The sequence below is a fragment of the Athene noctua genome, chromosome 2 (assembly GCF_965140245.1).
Source record: "Athene noctua chromosome 2, bAthNoc1.hap1.1, whole genome shotgun sequence".
NCBI lineage: Eukaryota > Metazoa > Chordata > Aves > Strigiformes > Strigidae > Athene > Athene noctua.
The window spans coordinates 109,967,338-109,985,747 of NC_134038.1; the positions used below are offsets into that span (position 1 = coordinate 109,967,338).

Consider the following 18,410-nt stretch of genomic DNA (forward strand, 5'->3'; position numbering starts at 1 on the left):
TTAATTCCCAAGGACATTATGGAAGAACAATTTCAGTAAATTTTGATTTGTTAGTGGAATAGTTATGAGAAAAGTTGCTATATGGACATTTCAAGAGACTGAAATATTACACAGGCACATTGTCAAATGAGATTTTTTTTATTTTTCCCTAAAGCAGCTGTAGGAAAAATGAAACAGGGAAACGCAAGAAAAAAATGGGAACCTTCAAATATTAGGAAGTCTCAGTTCTCAAGTAGAACTGATTTTCAAAACCCTTTATTAGTATCTTTTTCATGTTCGGCAATTATGGGCAGTAACTTTTATCACTCTGTTACCATATCTTTACTTAAGTTTCAAGCACTGAACTCAAGACTGCCATAAAAGCAAGTTTACCCTTATTTTATCAGTAGGCAAACTTGACTGATCTAATGCACACAGGGGAGCCTAGAATCCTGAAATTCTAGTTCAGTATCTTGTTTACAAGTTCATGACACCTGTGAGGTTCCCATTTCCAAAGCTGCAGTATGCAGCACCCCCACTTTTCACAACTGCCTAAACAAAACATTTTACATAAGGACAGTCCTGCAGGCCCATCCATTCTGGAATAAATAATACTCCAGTGCAATGATTTCAGTCCAGCATCAGAGTAGTTAGAATAAAATCCCTTTGCTGCTGAGACAGCTGGTCATATACAAGAATTAACCCATGAGTTAATTATTTCTGGTGTGACTCATTAGAAGCATGCTCACATCTTTTACAGGCACCAGAAAGATTCCAAGAACAAGCTCCAACTCCTTGAAGGCCTCACACAGAAATACATTCAGCAGCCTACATTGTACAGCCACATGTCTGTGCAGCCTCATACTGATCTGATGAAAGCAAAAAAAAGCAAAGAAATATCGACAAAGTTGTGAGGCTCCTTAAACAATCCTAGCCCTCAAGCAACGTTAGCTAGATAACATTCTTACAGAAAACAGGACAGATAGTAAACTAATCCCTGTCTTTGAGATAAAGGGGGAGCCATACCAGCTAAAGGATGACCAATTCCTGATAACACCAAGGATTTACTTCCTGGAACATCTTGATAGCCACAAAAGTTCCAATTAACAAAACAGGCAGGTAAAACTGACTCTACAACGTGGAGAGGAGCCGAAGGTCCAGAGAGCACGCGCAGGAAGCAAAGTTAAAAAGTTCACGAAGAGGAAGGAGTCTTACTTCATCCTGAAGACCCTTGAAGACCCCGGCCCACCCTCACCAGGAGGCACTGCACAGGCACAAAGAAGGACATGGCGGGGGGGGGCAAGTGGGGAATTTCTCAGAACTTATTGTAACATTCCCTCCTTATCTTTGGAATCCTAATGCATATGTAACATTTCAAAAAATAAAAGGAGCTGGTTTTTTGGCTCCTGGTGCGCACGTTTGTGGCGGAGCAATCCTCCATATGACCGACATCATAATTAACATATTACTTTATAACAGTGAGTTGTAGAGTTGGATTCCGTGCCTCAATACCCTATTCCCACTCTAGGCCATTATGGGACTACACCATCAGAAGCACCACTCCAGCAACACCTCAGCTTGAAGTGGTGTTTAGTACCAGATTGTTTTCCCTACCACGTTATTTTCACTGCCCAGCCTCTGAACCCAGGCTAGCATTTAACAGTCCCACAACAAAGAGGGTAGAAGCTACCCACCACCACTGAGGAGGAAATATAATCCCAAACACAAAAGTTCACCCTGACCACTACTGGTCTGAAAGAGAACAGCAAAAAAATCTCATGTGGAGCTTGCCTGGCACCTTTCAGAGCACCCCAGCCTTTGGGGAATGTTCCCTCTCAGCACTAACAGACATTTCAGCCCCTTTTGCCTCACTAATGGCGAGGCTGTAGCGCACTCAACCTCCTCCAGGCTCCCAGCCCTCCTGGAAGGGAGTCACTCAGGCAGCCAAGCGCCTGCCACCGAGCCACACAAAACCAAACTCCTCGCCCTCAACTGAGGGCAGACGCTAAGATGGCGGGCGGAGCGTGGCTTCAACCACGTGACGAGCGCCCGCCTCGGTCCTGTTCGCATGAGCCTTCCGGGCTTCCGTAGGAACCCGCCTCTCCCTGGCTAGACGCGCTGCGGTGACGTGCTCCAGGCCCCGCCCACTCCCCGGAAGGCGAGCGGCGGCCGCGCAGGTAAGCGTGACAGCACTGCGGGGGTGGGGCTTGTGCCTCAGCCCGCCCCGCCCCGGCCGTTGCTCGGGACCGAGGTGCCGCCCCGGCCGCTCCCCTCTCCTGCGCCTCAGGGAGGGCGGCCCCCCCCAGCCCCGGCGCCGCGCCCGTGAAGGAGCTTGGGGCGGGGCGGGGAGCGGTTCCGTGAGGGCCTAGGCTCCCATCCGAGACTGCCTGGGCCCCGAGGCCCGGCCTCCGCCGCGGGGCGCAGGTGGGTGCCCGAGGGCCGGGAGCCCCGTCGCGGAGGTGTGCTGGGGAGCGCCTCTCCGGCCGCCGCCTCCGAGCGGTGCCTGCTTGGCCTGGCTGCTTCCCGCCTCGCGGTTGCTCCGCTGCCGCTGTGCGAGGCTCCTGCCGTGGCTGCCGGCTGCTTGCCGGCCGCCGTGTTTTGGAGGCGCTTGGAAAGGGCGGAGACTTCGTGGCCGTGCTTAAACTGCCGTGGTGACACCAGTGACTTGCGGTCTCGGTGCTGTCGTGGTAGGGGAGAGACTGGACGTACACTTGGCGGGGGGGGGGGGGGGGCTAATCACATCCCAGGACCTCGGGCTGGGCCTGGCGGAGTTTGGGTTTCCGTCTTTTCCTTGAGCTTCAGGCTCGTGGTTTTGCAAATGAAGCAGATTCAGTCTCTTACCCCTCCTTTAGCCATGGAGGGATGTATCGTAGTTGTGGCAGGTAGCTTTCCTCCTTGTCTTTATGAAAAATTAATGCCTACTGCTTTATTAGTAAACCATTCTGAGAATCCTGTTCCTTCTATCAGAAATTCGGCTTTTGAACCTTAATTCTGTCATTAGTAATAGTCATATATAAGGCTAACTGGCTTTAGAGGATGATATTTTAGTTACAAGAACTCGGTCTTGCATTCAAAATGGCCCTTGGGAAATACCCCGATTGTTTACTCAAGTTTGAGAAGGTCCCTTTAAACTTACTGAAGCTGTCTCAGGAGTACTTGTGTTGACTGATGGAAAAGTAAGCCATACTTTTTTTTTTTTTTGCTAAGGTTTCTCTTGCAATTTAGTTACAATGAGACAAGAATTTATGCTAAATGTTGGAAGTGTTACATATTAAATGATAACTTTTGTGTTTGTGAAAGCAAAATTTCTTTCTTTAATAGAGCGTTGGAAAGAATAAATTGTAATCAGAGATTCTGGTTTAATAGCTTAGTAAGAAGTAACAAACGTACAGAACTATAAAATAATGTTGATTAAAAAGATGAATGACCAGTTCATAAATGCCACTCATATTTACAATTTATAGACATAAGTGTCAGTTGCAATTTTAGCCTTTATCTGGGTGTCCCAAAGCCATGGATGCCTTTTTTTGCTTCTTAAGTTAATGTTGAGTAGAACTATAACTATACAATGGTTCTTCACCATAACCAAAAAGTGGGAAGATGATAGGTACAGGTTGTTCCTGAAAACTGCCTGGCATATTTTGGAAAAGGGGGAAAGCTGCATTAATAACTTGAGCACAATCTTTTGAGAACTGAGCTTGTTTGTTGCTTTCTGCTTGCACACACCATGTTTTGCCTTGGCCCTAAAATAACAACAGGAAAAAAAAAATGCATGGTGTCTCTCCTAGTTTGGACAGACACTATGCAAACTTTAGCGATCATTCAGGAAAGGTTGTTAAACCACATCCCCTTGCTCAGTTAATCCTTCCAGTTCCTCTTTAGAAGAGACTATTGGTTTTGCAGCATTTGTAGCTGGCAAAAGCTGGGATTCAGGTAAGGTTAACCAGTAAACTTCCCACACATTAGATGTTTGCCTATAGATTTTTTTCTCTCCAATAGTGTTTTTCTGAGCAAGGAACAGTCTTTGAAACTGGAAAAACTGATAGAAATGTTTGATTCTGATTTTCTGTCCCCATTTCTCCTGGGAGCTACATGCTAATAGCCAAGAGTGAGAAAAGGAGACCATTCTGAAATAAAAGTGTAACAGATTAATCAAAGTTCAGTGCCAACCTTACCGCATATATGCCAGCATGCTTTTCTGTATAAAATAAGGATGTCATCTTCCATATCATTCCCAGTGTCCAAGAGCCAAAAGTCTTCCATGCATTTTTTTTTTCTTGAGATCACTGCATCTGCCTTTGCTTGCCTTTGCCTTTCCTATTTCTTGTTTTGATGTTTTTTTCAGTGGCCTGTTGATTCAGTGGTTGCTACTTTCTCTGAGCTGAGTAAGAATAACTTTTGATGATGATTCAGCCTAAACTCTTACCTTACTGTCATCATCTCCCCAGTGATGGGTAATTTAATGCCTGGTGCAGATTTACTTTATCTCTGATCTCCTCAGCCTTTGCACTGTATGTTGCTTGTGCCCCATGTGTCTTTTTTAGCTTTGCAGTGGGAGTGGGAAGAGTGTCTCTTGGACTATGAAAAGTGACACCCTGCTATTTCATTGTTGTGTTACCAGAATTTTACAAGACCATTTTGTGATACTGTTGAACTTGTCTACCTGAGAAATGGTTGAGAATGGGGAGGGGAGGCATAGATCGTTGTCTGCTCTAAGCTCTTTGTGCTCTATCTTATTTCAGTTTGCTGGAGGGCTGTGAACTTTAATTTAGGGTCTTCTCAAGGTGGAGCTTGTGGTTCTGAGATGTTCTCTCTTGACATATTTTCTGTCCTCCCAAAGAGGGTAATAGTTCATGTTCAACCATCCACTGGTGTAAAAAGGCTGTAAAGTAGGGAAGTGAGAGAAGCAGAAAGGCAGAGGTATAGCAAGGGTGTGTTCTAGAGGGGGTGAGCCATCCTTTCCAGGTCAAGGCAGAATAAAATCATGGATTTTGATAAATTGACACCTTCTGCAATTCCAGCAGAACCCCTCTCATGTGAGGGGTTAGGAAGAGGTTTACATTCTCTTGAAATGGCAAGGTCCAACCAACGCAGGTTGCTTCTGAATTATCTCTGCTCTAATCCAGGTTTCACACCCTTTCCAATTTTTTATAATAGTTTTGGACCCAGGTTCCCCTCCCCAACAAAATGCATAGAATGCATTTTATACTCAGCTTTTTTTTTCAGAATTCCAAAATGTCACTTGGACTTCTTGAAAAAGTACAGTATCTTAGTACAAGAAAGCTGTATTAAAAAATTGATTATTTCTCTTTCTTTGCCCTTCCAATTGTGCTTTTGTTTTTAAAGAATGGCGCAAAAGAAGTATTTAATAGCAAAACTGACAAGTTGCTTAAGAGAGGACAAAATTCAGCTATGGAAACCACCATATACAAATGAGAAAAAAGAAGCTGGTAAAGAGATGAAGGTAAATATTCTGAGCTGATGTCATGCGTCTTCCATGTCATACTGCTGGTGCATTTTACCAGTTTTTCTTGCTGTTTTCTTAGGAGCTTGTACAAAAATACTCATCCAAGCTGAATATCAATGAGAACGATGTAGAGAATATGCTTGAAGAAATACGGTGTAAAGCAATTGAGCGTGGAACAGGAAATGAAAATTTTAAAGTGACTGGGATTGCGAGACTTGATATATATCTGCCCCGTAGAAAAGTAAGTGACGTTGCAGAGATGTCAGGATAAGTAACTTTACTTTGATGGTCTTTTGAGTTCTAGATATGTATCTAATGCAAATGTTTTCACTTATTCAGCTTTTTCAGGTGTTTCATATAAGAGATCCATGTTAGGTATATAAAATAGGGGAGGAGGGAGTTAACTGAGGTATATTTCAGCTTCTCGGGTAGGTGGGAATATCATGGCAAAGGAGATCAGTAATTGTCTTCCATTTAGGATGTAAGGAGAAATTGTCTTTCAATTAAGAAAAGTAAATTAGATTTAAGTGTCCGTCTAGTTTAGTTTGATTCCTTCTGATGGGGCTGCTCACATTAGCAGTAAAGAGCAGGTGTATTTTTTCAGCTGTAGAATACCTGAAGTTGAATCAGCATATGAATATCACTGTATTACCACAGCTTTTGTTTAAATGACAGCTTTAATATTTTAAAAAAATTCCTTTAAGTGCAGTAAACAACTTGAACTTGGTATCACCCATACATGGCCCAAGATGACAACATTGAAAGGAACTAACTCATTTAGTGATGGCATTATCCTCGTGTAACTATTCCAGCCCAGGCAACTAACTAAAATTTACTTTAAAATAGGTGTGTCCAGTGTTTGAACTTGAAAATGAGAAGCAGGATTTTCTGTTGTTGTCGTACTCATCTTCTTAGTCAGGCTCCTAAAAGCTTCACAAAGGCGGGACCAATGTCTTGCCCTTTTAAAGCCAAACTTCAACCTGTAGTTCCACACATAAAATACACCAGAATAATGACATGAATCTAGTTAAAACAGCGTCAGACTGGTCACCACACTGGGTTCTGTGGCTACATCTACCCTAGTCAGCTAAACAGAGGTGAGGGACAGGCTGGCCCCTGTTTGGACATCTGTACTGTCCAGCTGTTAGCATCGGCTCTGATGCAGTTCAGCCCAGGCTGCCTGGTATCCTGCCAAGCAATGCCCCAGCACAGCGCGAGGGCTGATGTGGGCCAGGGACCGGTCTCAAATGGCATTTTGGATACAGCTGCTCTGCTTTGAAGGTTGAGAGGATTCAGCCATATGAATGTGAAGGGTGCTGTGCAAGTTGGTCACAGGACAGAGAGCAGGCCCTTGGTTAGGCTCTTACTAGTAGAAGGCCTCTTAACTGGAAATATTTCCCTCTTAAAAACAGTTTATAGCAAGCACAACAGCTCTCTCCAGTCACATCCTAGTTTTGATCATGTACAGGAGCAGCATCTTTCCCAATGCTGTGTGTCTTCATCCACTCTGATAACAGTGAAGGAGAGCTTCATTATTTAGGGACACTTGAGGGTTGTAGTCATATTACTGGCATAAGAAGTGAATGTTCACTCTGGAAAAGGGCAATTTTAAGGTTTGGGGGGTGGTTTTTTTTCAGAAGATCTTAGATGGAAACCTATGCTTCAGGATGGTTTTTGGTTGTTTTGTTTGGGTTTTTTTTACTGAATACTTGCAAAAACACAGCACAGTCATAATGGTACTCTTGCAGAGAAAAATAATTACCAGGGAATGTGATGGGCTAAAGGGTAGAGGGTGTTAAGTGATTGCCATGCAATTAAAACAAATAGCTTCATAATTCCTCTTTGCAATGCTACTGGGCATAGGGGAATTAATTAATTTAAAATTCCAGTTTATCTAATCTGGGACCAGAGATACTAATAGGAATTAATCATAATTTAGCCAGTTACAGGTGAGTGGCATAATTAAAAAGCAGAATTAAGATTGGAAGTGCATAATTAAATTAGTCAGTTTAAATTGTTTGGTTCTGAATTTAGATTTATCTAATTCTGAATCTTCTGCTGTTATAAGGCTTATTTTTAGCACTGTATAGTGAGTGCAAGACTCCCTACATGGAAATTACTAATATATATGCCCAACCATAGCCCTGTTAACATGATTATTATTTGAAAAAGAAATTGTAGTTGTTGTAAAACAATTAATTAAGAAAATGTCCTGAGTATCTTGATATGATGCTTTTTTCCTTCCCTCTGCATTTCCCACACCCAATATAATTACTACAGAGCAGAAAGATACCACTGGAAACTAACCTGTTCATCACAGGCAAGGAGCTCAGATCACAGTAAGTGTAATCACTCTTGGTTCTTCTCTAAAAGACAAGCAGAGCACTATTTGTTTGATTAAGCTTTTTCTTAGCAGTATGTCTGAATAGATGTCCAGTGTCCCTGTAGGGCAGTTCTTCATGTAAGAAGCTGTGGTTTAACAGATAGAAAACGGGAAAGTTGCAACTGGGGAAGAAGATAATTCTCTGTAAATCCCCAGCAAGTATCTGAGAAGGCACTAGCGATCAGTCTCCCAATTCTGTAACTAAGCAGAACTTCTGAACGGCAAACATTTGTTTCTCTTCCTTTTGTGTTTTTAAGCCTAATAAAATCAGATTCTTTTCTGTTTTGCTTTTTCCCTTTCTATATCACATGCGTTCCCTGTATGGTATACAAAGCTTTCAGATGATGTTATTTTACTTCTAGCAGCCTTTATAACAGAAGTTTAAGCTAGTTATGAGCATACTCATTTCTAAGTTTATTACTATTCTAACAGAAATACTGTATAGCCTTACAAATTTATATGCATGGATTAAATTGTTTGTTTCACAGGATAGCACAGGAGCATGCGTTAAAAGAAAATGCTATCAAAATAATCATAAATAAGAAGCAGCTTGATCTGGGTATGTATCTCTAGCTGAATATATTTTTATTATAATTTTCTAGTTTACTGATTCTTGGAAAACAAATTTTCTTACAACTCTGTTAATTTCAGAAATTCCCAACGAATAGCAGTTACTTTTGTCAGGCTCTGCTCTACAGGAAATACAATAAATTATAATGATCAAAATTCTTAGAGCAATTATAGGAATCCTGCGATGGGTGTTGAAAATTCATTTTTCAAGCATTGAAATGCTGAAAATGAGTATTTAAGAGGAACCCTAAATTTCCTCAAACTGTGCTATATAACAACACATTTGAAAACTTTTTGTAGTATTTTACACATGTTCAACTTGCCAGACGTGTTGTGGGAAGTGATGACAACAGCTTTCTCTTTATTGATGGCCTAAGCATCTGAATTTATTTGCCTTAGAATATGTCAGAGTTAGAGCCATGGAATTGACAATAGGAACTTGGACTCAGTTCCCAGTTCCTCTGTCCTATTACTGTTGTGTATGATCCTGGACATGTTGCTATTCCAGTTTTTGCCTGAAGATCAATTTACTGAGGTAGAAACAATCATATTTTTTTGAATGCTTTGGAAATAAACAAGCAAAGAAACATACCAATCATTAAAAAAGCACTTTTAAGATGCAAGTATGATGCTAATTTCTGAGTTTCTGCTGAATATGTTAGTAATTGGCAGAGGGTTTGATTGAATTCTTGAATCTAGTAATTACTGTAGTACTTCAGTACAGTATGAGTAAGACAAAGGGCTGTTCAGGTTGTGGCTGTTGGCTTCCCACCACTACCATGGAAGTACAAGGTAAAATGGTCTATTTTCAGAAATACAGTATTTGGATTGTATTCATCATACTCTGTTTTGTAGGCAAAACCCTTGAGGACCAGGGTGTAACACACAATGCAAAAGTGATGGTACTTCAACTGGAACAGAGCGATGAGGAAACTAAAAGAAGAGTTCAAGAAGAAGAACTTCAGTGCAAGAAAGAAAAAGAAATAAATGACAAGATGCAAAGAACTAAGAAGGGTTTAGAAATTCTAGCAGAGAGAGGTAAAGGGAGTTGGGGGGGGGAGATGAGTGTTCATTAATTCTTGCGCATCAAAAATTATCTTCTCGGTGGACTTTCACATGGAAGAGTACCTGTATCATGGCTGGATTTCAGTTTATAATTTCCTAGGTTTCTAGCTACTTGAAAACGGGGGTTTAAGTTGACTAAAACTTTCTCTTCAACTCTTCTTAGACAACTAGAATGCTAGAAAACATTTGGCACTTTGAGAAGGCTATAATATGAATCAATTTCTATTTAATTAGCACTTGACAGTTAAGGGGTTGACTCTTGAGAACAGGCTTTAAATTTATTGTAGACATAAGCACAGTGGAATAATGTACGGTAAGTTATTAACACTTTTTTCTACCTCAGATATGGCTGTGTGTAGCCATGGTTTCATTGTGCAGAGCAGCTCACTTGTCATTCTCATCTGTATGGCTGTTTTGTTCTCATTGCATTTGGTGTTGATTGCTGGCAACTATGGATTAAATTAAAAGGATATAGTCAATTTAACAGTAATAATTTTTCAAAATGAGGTTGTGTTTGTGAATTGCATTGCTAGATGGTGAGTTTAAATCACTTCTCTATTTTATTGTTTCAAAAATCCACAAACAAGTAACCCTGAAACTGAATATGTAATGAATTCCTGCCAAATGCAAAAGAACTTGAACAAAGCTTCTTTTAATGGTCAGTGACAGCCTGTGTCTTACTATAATATCAGATTTTAAACGAATGAAAGAAGTGATTCCTTTTATGGACTTAAGGGGTAATTTAGACCCCAGCCCTTGAATCCTGTATAGGGCCTCTTTAAGGTATTTACCACTAACTGTCAGTTTTAGCACAATGCCAAAGTATAGAGTGGAGTCCCTAATGGGCTCACAGGCTGAAGGTTCTGTGTGAAGCTTGGAAAGGATTTAACAACCCTTTTGTTTCATCTTGAGAAAAATTGCAGGGCAGAAGCTTTTAATCTCAGCAAACTCCTGCTTAACTATCTTTTGTTTACAAGAAAAGCATCTTTTCAGTTAAAATCAGATGGAAGTGAAAACAAAATTGATAGTTTGGTTATAAGCATTAAAGATGTGGGAAAAGGAAAATACTGAGCTGTATTTTTTTTCAGTTTTATCAACTGTGCTCAGTTGTGCATTTTTTTAATATTCTATGTTTTATTTCATAAAGCATTTCAAATGTTCTGTTGTGTGAAAAGTAGGTGTTTTGTTTTCTGCAAAAAATTCTTTACAATTCATGTAACTTTTAATGTTGTGTCTAAATTTCTGGATGAACAGGGCCTTTTCCTTAATGACCTTTCTAAAAGTTCCTCATGTTTATCTGATCAGGGCCATTGTTGGTAGTTATGTCCAAAAAACCGCAGATGCAGCCTTTATATGTAATTCTGATTTTTTTGTTGTTGTTGTTGTTGTTGTTGATTTGTTTAAAAACGTACTTACTGATGTAATCTTACAAGAACAGAGTTACTTTGTTGAAGGTGGTACTTAATTGTTTTTAATTTGTTTCAGAGGAGTACTTGGATCCAGATTCTGTTCCACACCTAGATATAGCTAATCAGACTGGAAGGTCAATCAAGATTCCTCCTCAAGCTAAAAAAGTAGGTTAAAGTATCTTACAAAGCTACTAAGAAGGCTTTTTAAAGCTTGATTTGTGAAGCATTTAAAATATGGGATTGAAATAGACTTTTTGGGGGATGTAACACTGGGTCCAGTAGATGTTTGCTTAATAGAAATAATTTTGAAATAAAGTAGAACTCTACAATTGGGAATACCTCGGTCATCTGGAGACAGACCTCTGATTGCTGATCTAATTGCAGGTCTAATCTTGCACTGACCCCTGTGCGGTCCATATCTTATTTTTGTGGTTTAAGATGAGCTTTAACTTCGTTATGTCCTAGCAACTATTTTAAATTTTGTGTGTCCTTGAACAACATGAAAATAACTTAGGCCTCAGTTTCAGCTGGAAACTCGCTGAGTCTCTCAAAATTGGACTCTTTTAAAATAGCTTTGAGGTCTTTTGCACTGTGACCCCTCTCAAACTTTAAATTTGTTCACCGTTAAGAAAGTTCCACATTCTCAACTGAAAATATCTTTGGTTGGGTGCATAGATTGAATGGTGGAATGGTAGAAGTGCACAGATAGAACAGTAGGAGTGACATACCTGATGTTGGCTGCTGAAGCAAAAGCATAGTGATAGATGCTGTCTTTTAAGATTGCTGGATTTTCTGAAGATAAATGAAAGTCTTTACAAATACTTGGAATTAACACCCAGTTAAAAAATAACACCTTGGCAAGAAATGAGTAGGCCCCAATGTGTGCTGACTGCTGCCCTAGCCTCTTCTGAGGCTTGCTGTGTTCTGCATCATCTGGAGTTTCTGGATGATTGGTATAACAACTGTCCATTCTTCCAATGCATGCTCTTCTGATTAAGTGCTGAAAGTAGTAATTCACCTGAAGAGTCAAAGCATCAAATGTTCAAGTGCACAAGACTTCATCAGTATTGAATGTGGGTGAGAGGAAATACTGCAGGTTGTTTCTATCCAGAAATATTTACATTTCCATTTGTCATACTGCAGGAACTATAGAGTGTTTTCTAGCCGTGTTCAAAATTTAATTTTCAGTTTTGAGGTTTTGCTGTAGGTGAATTATTAGATTTTTACAAGATAGGCATAAAAGCAAAGCAATACAAATCGAATGCTGTTGGCAAGTGTAGTACCCAGAAAAATGCTTAGCTCTTTATCACTCATCACCGAAAATCTACCTAGGATTGCATTCTTAAAATAAACTTGGTGCAACATTTCATGTGTCAGTAATATTCACTGCGTTTAATTAGACAATATTTTAATGTCAGCAGATGAGAGAAAAATATGAAGTGACGTGAAATAATACTGCTCTTACAGAACTGATACAGTGGTATTTTTCTAGGAAGAACATGGGCTCTTAATGGATTATCTAGATATTTCTTTTTAGTTATAAGTGATCTGGGGAGGTGCAAAAGAAGTCTCAATCTTTTTCTAGGCACTTGTGTTGGCAATGGGTTATCATGAGAAGGGCAGAGCATTAATGAAGAAGAAAGAATATGAAATAGCACTGCCGTATTTGTTAGATGCTGATAAACACTTCTGGTAAGAACCTTTTTGAGTCCTTGTGTCTCTTTCCTTTACTGTCAACCAGATACAGGAACGGTGTTAGCTCTACCTGTGCATATAAGTCAGGGCCTGTTTTGCTGCAGATTACTTCACACTGCCTCTGCAAATAGGAAACAGCAGGCAAGGCTCTGACCTGCAGTGACAGGTGCCTTCATGTAAACCAGCTGAAATAGATAACCGCCACTGGGCAGCTGAATCTTTCTTATCAACATAAACAGAAACTGTCCATGTTCATGTACTAGTCTATAAATTGCATTAGCTTGAGACAGTTACGGATACTCATTTGCAGTTGCTTCTGTGAAATAATTATTTCTTGTAAAAGGTGGAGCAGATAGCTGAGGTCGGTAACCATACCAGGGTTTCTGCAGGTGAACTAGTTTCCTGTCAGCAGTCAGAGCCCTACATTGCTCTTTAGAGATCCCCAAAAGTAATATTGTCCCCATCTGTTTCTCATCTGTGTGGAAGTGCAAGGAGACTGGCACAGAACTTGGCATGTTCATGTGCACTAAGGAACACAGCTAATATCTGTCCTCTCAAAGATTGCACAGGGTTTAATGCCATTCTGCTTTTAAAAAGATGCTGTCTTAAATAGTAACAAAATGAGTTGTGACTACTATAATTCTGTGCCATATAGTGTTATCATTAGTGCCCCATGAATTAGTGAATATGATGGGAGATCAGTGCTTTATTAAAGTTGCACTGACCTCAGTTTCCCACCTCAAATGTGAAATGTGTCCTTCCTCAAATATGTATGCATACTTCTAGCATGTTGTTTCATTAGTGTTAAAAAGCATGTGGGGGGAAAAAATAAACAACCCCTCCCAGGAAGCCAGTAATTGTTTTATTTTTCCAGTGAGTGCAGCACAGAACTGCTGAATACTGTTGATAACTATGCAGTACTGCAGCTGGATATAGTGTGGTGCTACTTCCGCCTGGAGCAGCTGGACTGCCTGGATGATGCAGAAAAAAAGCTGTCCACAGCACATCGATGCTTCCAGAGGTGCTATGGGGAGAACCATGAAAGACTTATCGATATCAAAGTATGCCAGTTTTGATTTAATTAGGGGGGCTTTTTTTTCTACATGTATTCAGTTGTTGTTCAAGTATTACAAGACTGTCTTTCAGAAGTCTAAAGTTTTCTCACGTCTCCTCAGCCTGTAATCTAGCTGTGTAATTGTCAGCATAGTGAGAGCATTGGACTTGACAAAAAGTGCACGGCAAACGTGTTTATATGCATGGACATCATCAGTGGTTTAGATGTAATACTTTATCTGCATACCAGGTGTTACATATTAGTGATTATGTTGTCTTTAAATGTCTAAAGTGTTCTGTTGATAATGAATTGATGTTGTACCATACGCTTCTACCCATGTGCCTCCCACCTTGTTTAAACGATTCTTCAGGGAAGCTATGGTCGGGAGAAGGTTTTATTTCTACGACTTTACCTCCTTCAAGGGATTGGACACTATCACAGTGGCAGAGAAAAGGAGGCTGCTGAGTATATTCAGAAGGTAAGACACCATTAGGTAGAATTTTTGAGTTGTTCACACTAGCTCCTGTGTTGGGGCTGTCTTGCACCTGTTCTTCACTTACTCAGAACAATAGGGAGACTTTTTTTTGTTTGTATGTTAGCAACAGTGTAAGTAGTATCATTTTGTTCTTTCGATATACAGGCATCTCGTTTATATGAAGAGCTGTCCATAGATCCTGATAAAGTTGATCGCCTGTCACTCCTGGGTTTCTCCGAACAGGAAGCTCGCCTTGCCCTGCGAGCATGCCATGGGAATGTGGAGCATGCTGCCAATCTTATCACCAACAGGAGAGAGGTATGGTGCAGTGGAAGTATTCAGTCAAGGATCATATTGGAGTGTCCACAAGATCATGTTTGGTGTGATTAGTGCAACATGGTGCTAAATTAAGGACTTTGATTATCCTGCTTTGGCACTGTTAATGTAACTGACAGTTTGATATCTGTTGCTGCAAGTTTGAAACCAAAACTTAATACAACAAGGGAAGCTCTGTCCCAAAACAGATGGGATGAGAGAGCCAAAGACCCATGGTTGTACCATGGAGGCACACAGGAAGTCTTTGCACCAGTGTTTGCTGCTCAGGAGTGCTCTGTATGGGAATAAAACTACTATGATCAAGCTGTCACTCCTGGGCTTGGCTGATCTGAAAGACAAGAGGCTGCACCGTAAAGTGCTGCAAGGGTGACCATCAAGCTACACTGTATTATGGCTTTGGACTTGGAAGAGCTAGAAGGGAAGAAGGATTTCTTTGTGCTAGGGTGAAGTCAGTGTTGTCCAGATCTGGAGTGCCTGAAGTTACGTTTGGTAAGCTGAGGTGGCACTTCTAGACTTCAGACAGTGAAATGTGGATGGAAAAGTCAAATGGCCGAGAGAAGGGCTGAACAGAACTCCTTGGCTGCATGCCCAGTTCTGACTCTACGTCCTTGGCAAGTCTTGTCTACAGGCCCATCTGCCAAACAGGTTTATCACTTACCACACAGGGCCTATAATAGCTGTGATAGCATAAGATCTGATCTGCAGAGATTTCAGAGCGGAAGTATGGCAACAGTGCTAGCTCATGGAAATGCAACTTTATTTAGCAACGGGTGTCTGGCAGCACAGTCTGTATTAAAAAAAAAAAAAAAAAAAAAACACAACAAAAATTCCCTTTTCCTCAAGAGATTCAAACTTGAAGTAAATCCAAGAAACTCTACATGTACAGGGTAAGGCTGAAGCATTCCCATGTGCAGTGAGCTTAGTAATGGCTGTGTTCTTGCAGGAAAAGGCACAGATAAGGAGGGAGGAGAGAGCTAAAAGAAGGCAGCGACTGGAAGACATAAATACCTTGAAAAGTATGGGCTACTCGGAGAGAGCTGCTCAGGTAGCTCTTCATAATACACAAGGAAACCTGGACCAAGCCTTTAAGGTAAATGATTTTCAAGAGTAGTACTTTTGTACCAAAAAAACTTGTTTGCTTTTTTAATTTATTGTTCAGCAGTTTCTTATTTTCTGTAGTCTGTATTTGTTAGTTCATAGCTACCTTTTCAGAACTGAACTTTCACTTCCTGACCCAATGAATCAGTTATCACTTAAGTTGGCTGAGGTTTGGTTATATCAACTATTGGGCTAAATACATTCATGCCAAGGACTTTCTTTCTCTTTTGCTCTATTTCAGTCTCTCTGTTTTATTGTAGTTTATTCTTGACAATCCTGAGTTATTGCTGGAAGATGATGATGATGATGATGATCCTGTGGCTGTGGACCAGTTCCAGGTTTCCCAGGAAAGTATTGATCAAGTAAGTTAGACCCTTTGCTTTCTTAGGAGTTTGTTGTCTTGTTTCTGAATTTAGGTTTCAAACACACCAGGTCTTCCTTAAGCAAAGCTGTGCAAATATTCTTTGACCCATGTCACTCAAGCAGTGACACTTCAACTGTCTGGCATCTGCTCTTCATGGTGAAATCACACCCAGGCTAAAATGTAATTTGTGCATATTTCCTGCCCATTACACCAACCTGTCACGCATGGATGTGGAGCAAAGTCTGTGCACTCTAATGCTCTATACTAAAATAGACAGCAAATGAGAAATTCACTGGTCTCTAAACACTGCAATGCACAAGGGAGTTGGATTGTGTATCTCACCATAGGCTGTCTGAAAAGCTCTTCAGTAGTTTGTGTGGCTACATAATTAATGTCCAGTAGGCAAGAAAATTATATTGCCTAGAAAAAGTAAATAGCATGTGCAGACTCCTGATGTGCTGGAGTGCTTTGAAGTTTCCTTTTGAAAAACAAACAAGAATTGGTCCAATATTAAAAAGAGGCTCTTGATTTTTCTCAAGATCCCCATTCCTTTAATAGGTCACTGCCCTGTTATTAACTGTTCCAGTAAACCAGAGCCAGTGTTCTGGAATTTCTGGCATGCAGCACTTTCCTCTGTGCAAGAGGAATGACTGTCAGATGCAGAGTCAGTTTCCTGTCAGACCCTGGTGCTGGATGAGCTTGGATTTCTCCACACTTTTTTTTTTTTCCCCCCCCCCCTCCTGCAGCTGATGTATATGGGTTTCAGCCGTGAGTCAGCAGAACAAGCTTTAAAGGTCTTTAAAGGCAACATCCACTTAGCTTCTCAAACCCTTGCTCATTATGGGGGAGTTCTTCCTGCTTCACTGCAGCTGTCTCCAGAAGGGTCCAGTCCATCAGAGGAATCAGCTTCATCAAAAGACTCACCCACAGAGTCTGCAGGTAAGAGTGTCGCATGCAGCAGACAGGGAAGGGGGGAGGCTGTTCTGGCTTTTCTACAAAAGGATTAAGTGATTTCTGCTTAAATACTGATAGAGGGCCTTGAATAATGCCCCAGACTACTTTTACTAGTACCAGAGTTAGAGGCAAGGCACGCATTACCCCCGAGAAGCCCCCAGAGGCAGCAGCAGCTGTATGCTGGATTGTAAGGGACATGTATCAGCTGCAGGCAAGTGCCAAAGATGGATGTAGCGCAGAAAGGGTGACCTTCTGAGGGGTTCTGGGAGGGGCTAAGAGCAAACGGCTGTGGCACACAAAGCTGGGTGCCTCAGGTCTGTATCTTCACTTGCCCAGAGAGGGCCACGTGGCCCTCTAGCCCACAAACAATTCCAGTTTCTCCCATCTAATTGTACTGGCTCACACCACTTTTTTTTTAAGAACACAAACCAACCTCTCCTTGCCTGTACTCTTCCAGAGATCAAGTACCGAGTTGCTGGAGTGTGTTCCCTGGACCTACCACTGATAATAATGGTTTCTGGCTTGGTAATATCTGGGTTCTAACTGCTAGGAAGTTTATTCCAGATCTGTGCTGTACCATCAGCTGATTTGACCACATACTCCATCCTCGTGTCCCTTATGTGGAGGAACTGTATTTGATACTTGCTGTTTAGCAAACTTTTTTGTTGTTGTCAGAGCTGAAAAGATCCCTGTTGTACAACTAAAGGCTTTCCTACAGGTTTTAAGTAATAGGAAAAAATGGCTGCCCTGCCATATCCTTTGCAGAGCAATTTTAAATATGAGGTAGTCTTACAGTAACAGACTCACAAAGCAGTCATGCTGGTAGAAGAGGGCAAGTACCAACTTCCTTGAGGTGAATTCACTGCTGCTGCTTTTTATTGGAAGGTTCTTCTAGTTCACCAACAGATGAAGACATGGAGACTGATGCTGTCAATGAAATCCTAGAGGATATTCCTGAACACGAAGAGGATTATCTGGATTTAACACTGGAGGAGGAGGAACAGATCATTCATGAATACTTATCCTATATCCAAGTACCACAGCATTAAATCCCATTACATCTGCTTCAGTTACATGTATTTACCTTCACAAATTGAATTTGGATTATAAACGCACCTTCACCTTATCTCTTACTAAATGCCTTGAATTCAGTTAAACTATAGGTGGAATGTTTAATTCCTGCTTATTTATAAATCTGCTTAAAGCCTACATTTGTGATACATTGTAATTTATTGTCATAGCAGAAAAATAGAAACATTTATTTTCAGAAGAAAATTTAATAGAACTAAACTATATTTTTATTGTGAAATAAGTTAAGTCACTTAGTATTCAAGTAAAGAAGCATTTCTATACCATTTTAAAATACCAGCTTTAAAAGTTAACTATTAAATCAGAAACCTAGCTCATGAAGTTAGAGGTACCAACTTTCACACTCTTCTTCTGAAAGATTTCTAAGAGACATTTATGTATCTGTTGTGCATGGATTTATACTGTGGTGTGTTTGTCCCTTCCTGCAGGTGTTACATGGGCAATAAAGATAACTATGTGCTGCTTCTGATTT

The 18,410-nt window shown here is 40.7% G+C and overlaps 1 protein-coding gene across 2 annotated transcripts; it reads left to right on the forward strand.

Annotated features, from left to right (window-relative positions):
- The first annotated feature begins 2,075 nt into the window (after positions 1-2,075).
- On the forward strand, positions 2,076-18,407 carry NUB1 (negative regulator of ubiquitin like proteins 1). 2 transcript variants are annotated; one of them, XM_074899876.1, is made up of 15 exons: positions 2,076-2,156; positions 5,326-5,443; positions 5,526-5,687; positions 7,727-7,785; positions 8,318-8,388; positions 9,255-9,437; positions 10,950-11,038; positions 12,459-12,565; positions 13,443-13,629; positions 13,993-14,100; positions 14,263-14,415; positions 15,377-15,523; positions 15,792-15,893; positions 16,642-16,834; positions 17,735-18,407. In XM_074899876.1, the coding sequence occupies exons 2-15, from the start codon at positions 5,327-5,329 to the stop codon at positions 17,896-17,898; spliced, it is 1,842 nt and encodes a 613-aa protein (XP_074755977.1). In that variant the 5' UTR covers positions 2,076-2,156; position 5,326; the 3' UTR covers positions 17,899-18,407. The 2 variants fall into 2 exon arrangements, with proteins under 2 accessions (XP_074755977.1, XP_074755976.1); XM_074899875.1 differs by lacking the exon at positions 2,076-2,156 and adding an exon at positions 2,210-2,403.
- The last annotated feature ends 3 nt before the right edge of the window (positions 18,408-18,410 follow it).

What these genes read in the sequence shown, in the direction of transcription:
- NUB1 (XM_074899876.1), top strand. Translation starts at nt 5,327, where the DNA reads ATGGCGCAAAAGAAGTATTTAATAGCAAAACTGACAAGTTGCTTAAGA. An exon ending in AGAAATTCTAGCAGAGAGAG is followed by an intron (nt 9,438 to 10,949) that starts GTAAAGGGAGTT and finishes AATTTGTTTCAG; the next exon opens with AGGAGTACTTGGATCCAGAT. An exon ending in TTATCACCAACAGGAGAGAG is followed by an intron (nt 14,416 to 15,376) that starts GTATGGTGCAGT and finishes GTGTTCTTGCAG; the next exon opens with GAAAAGGCACAGATAAGGAG.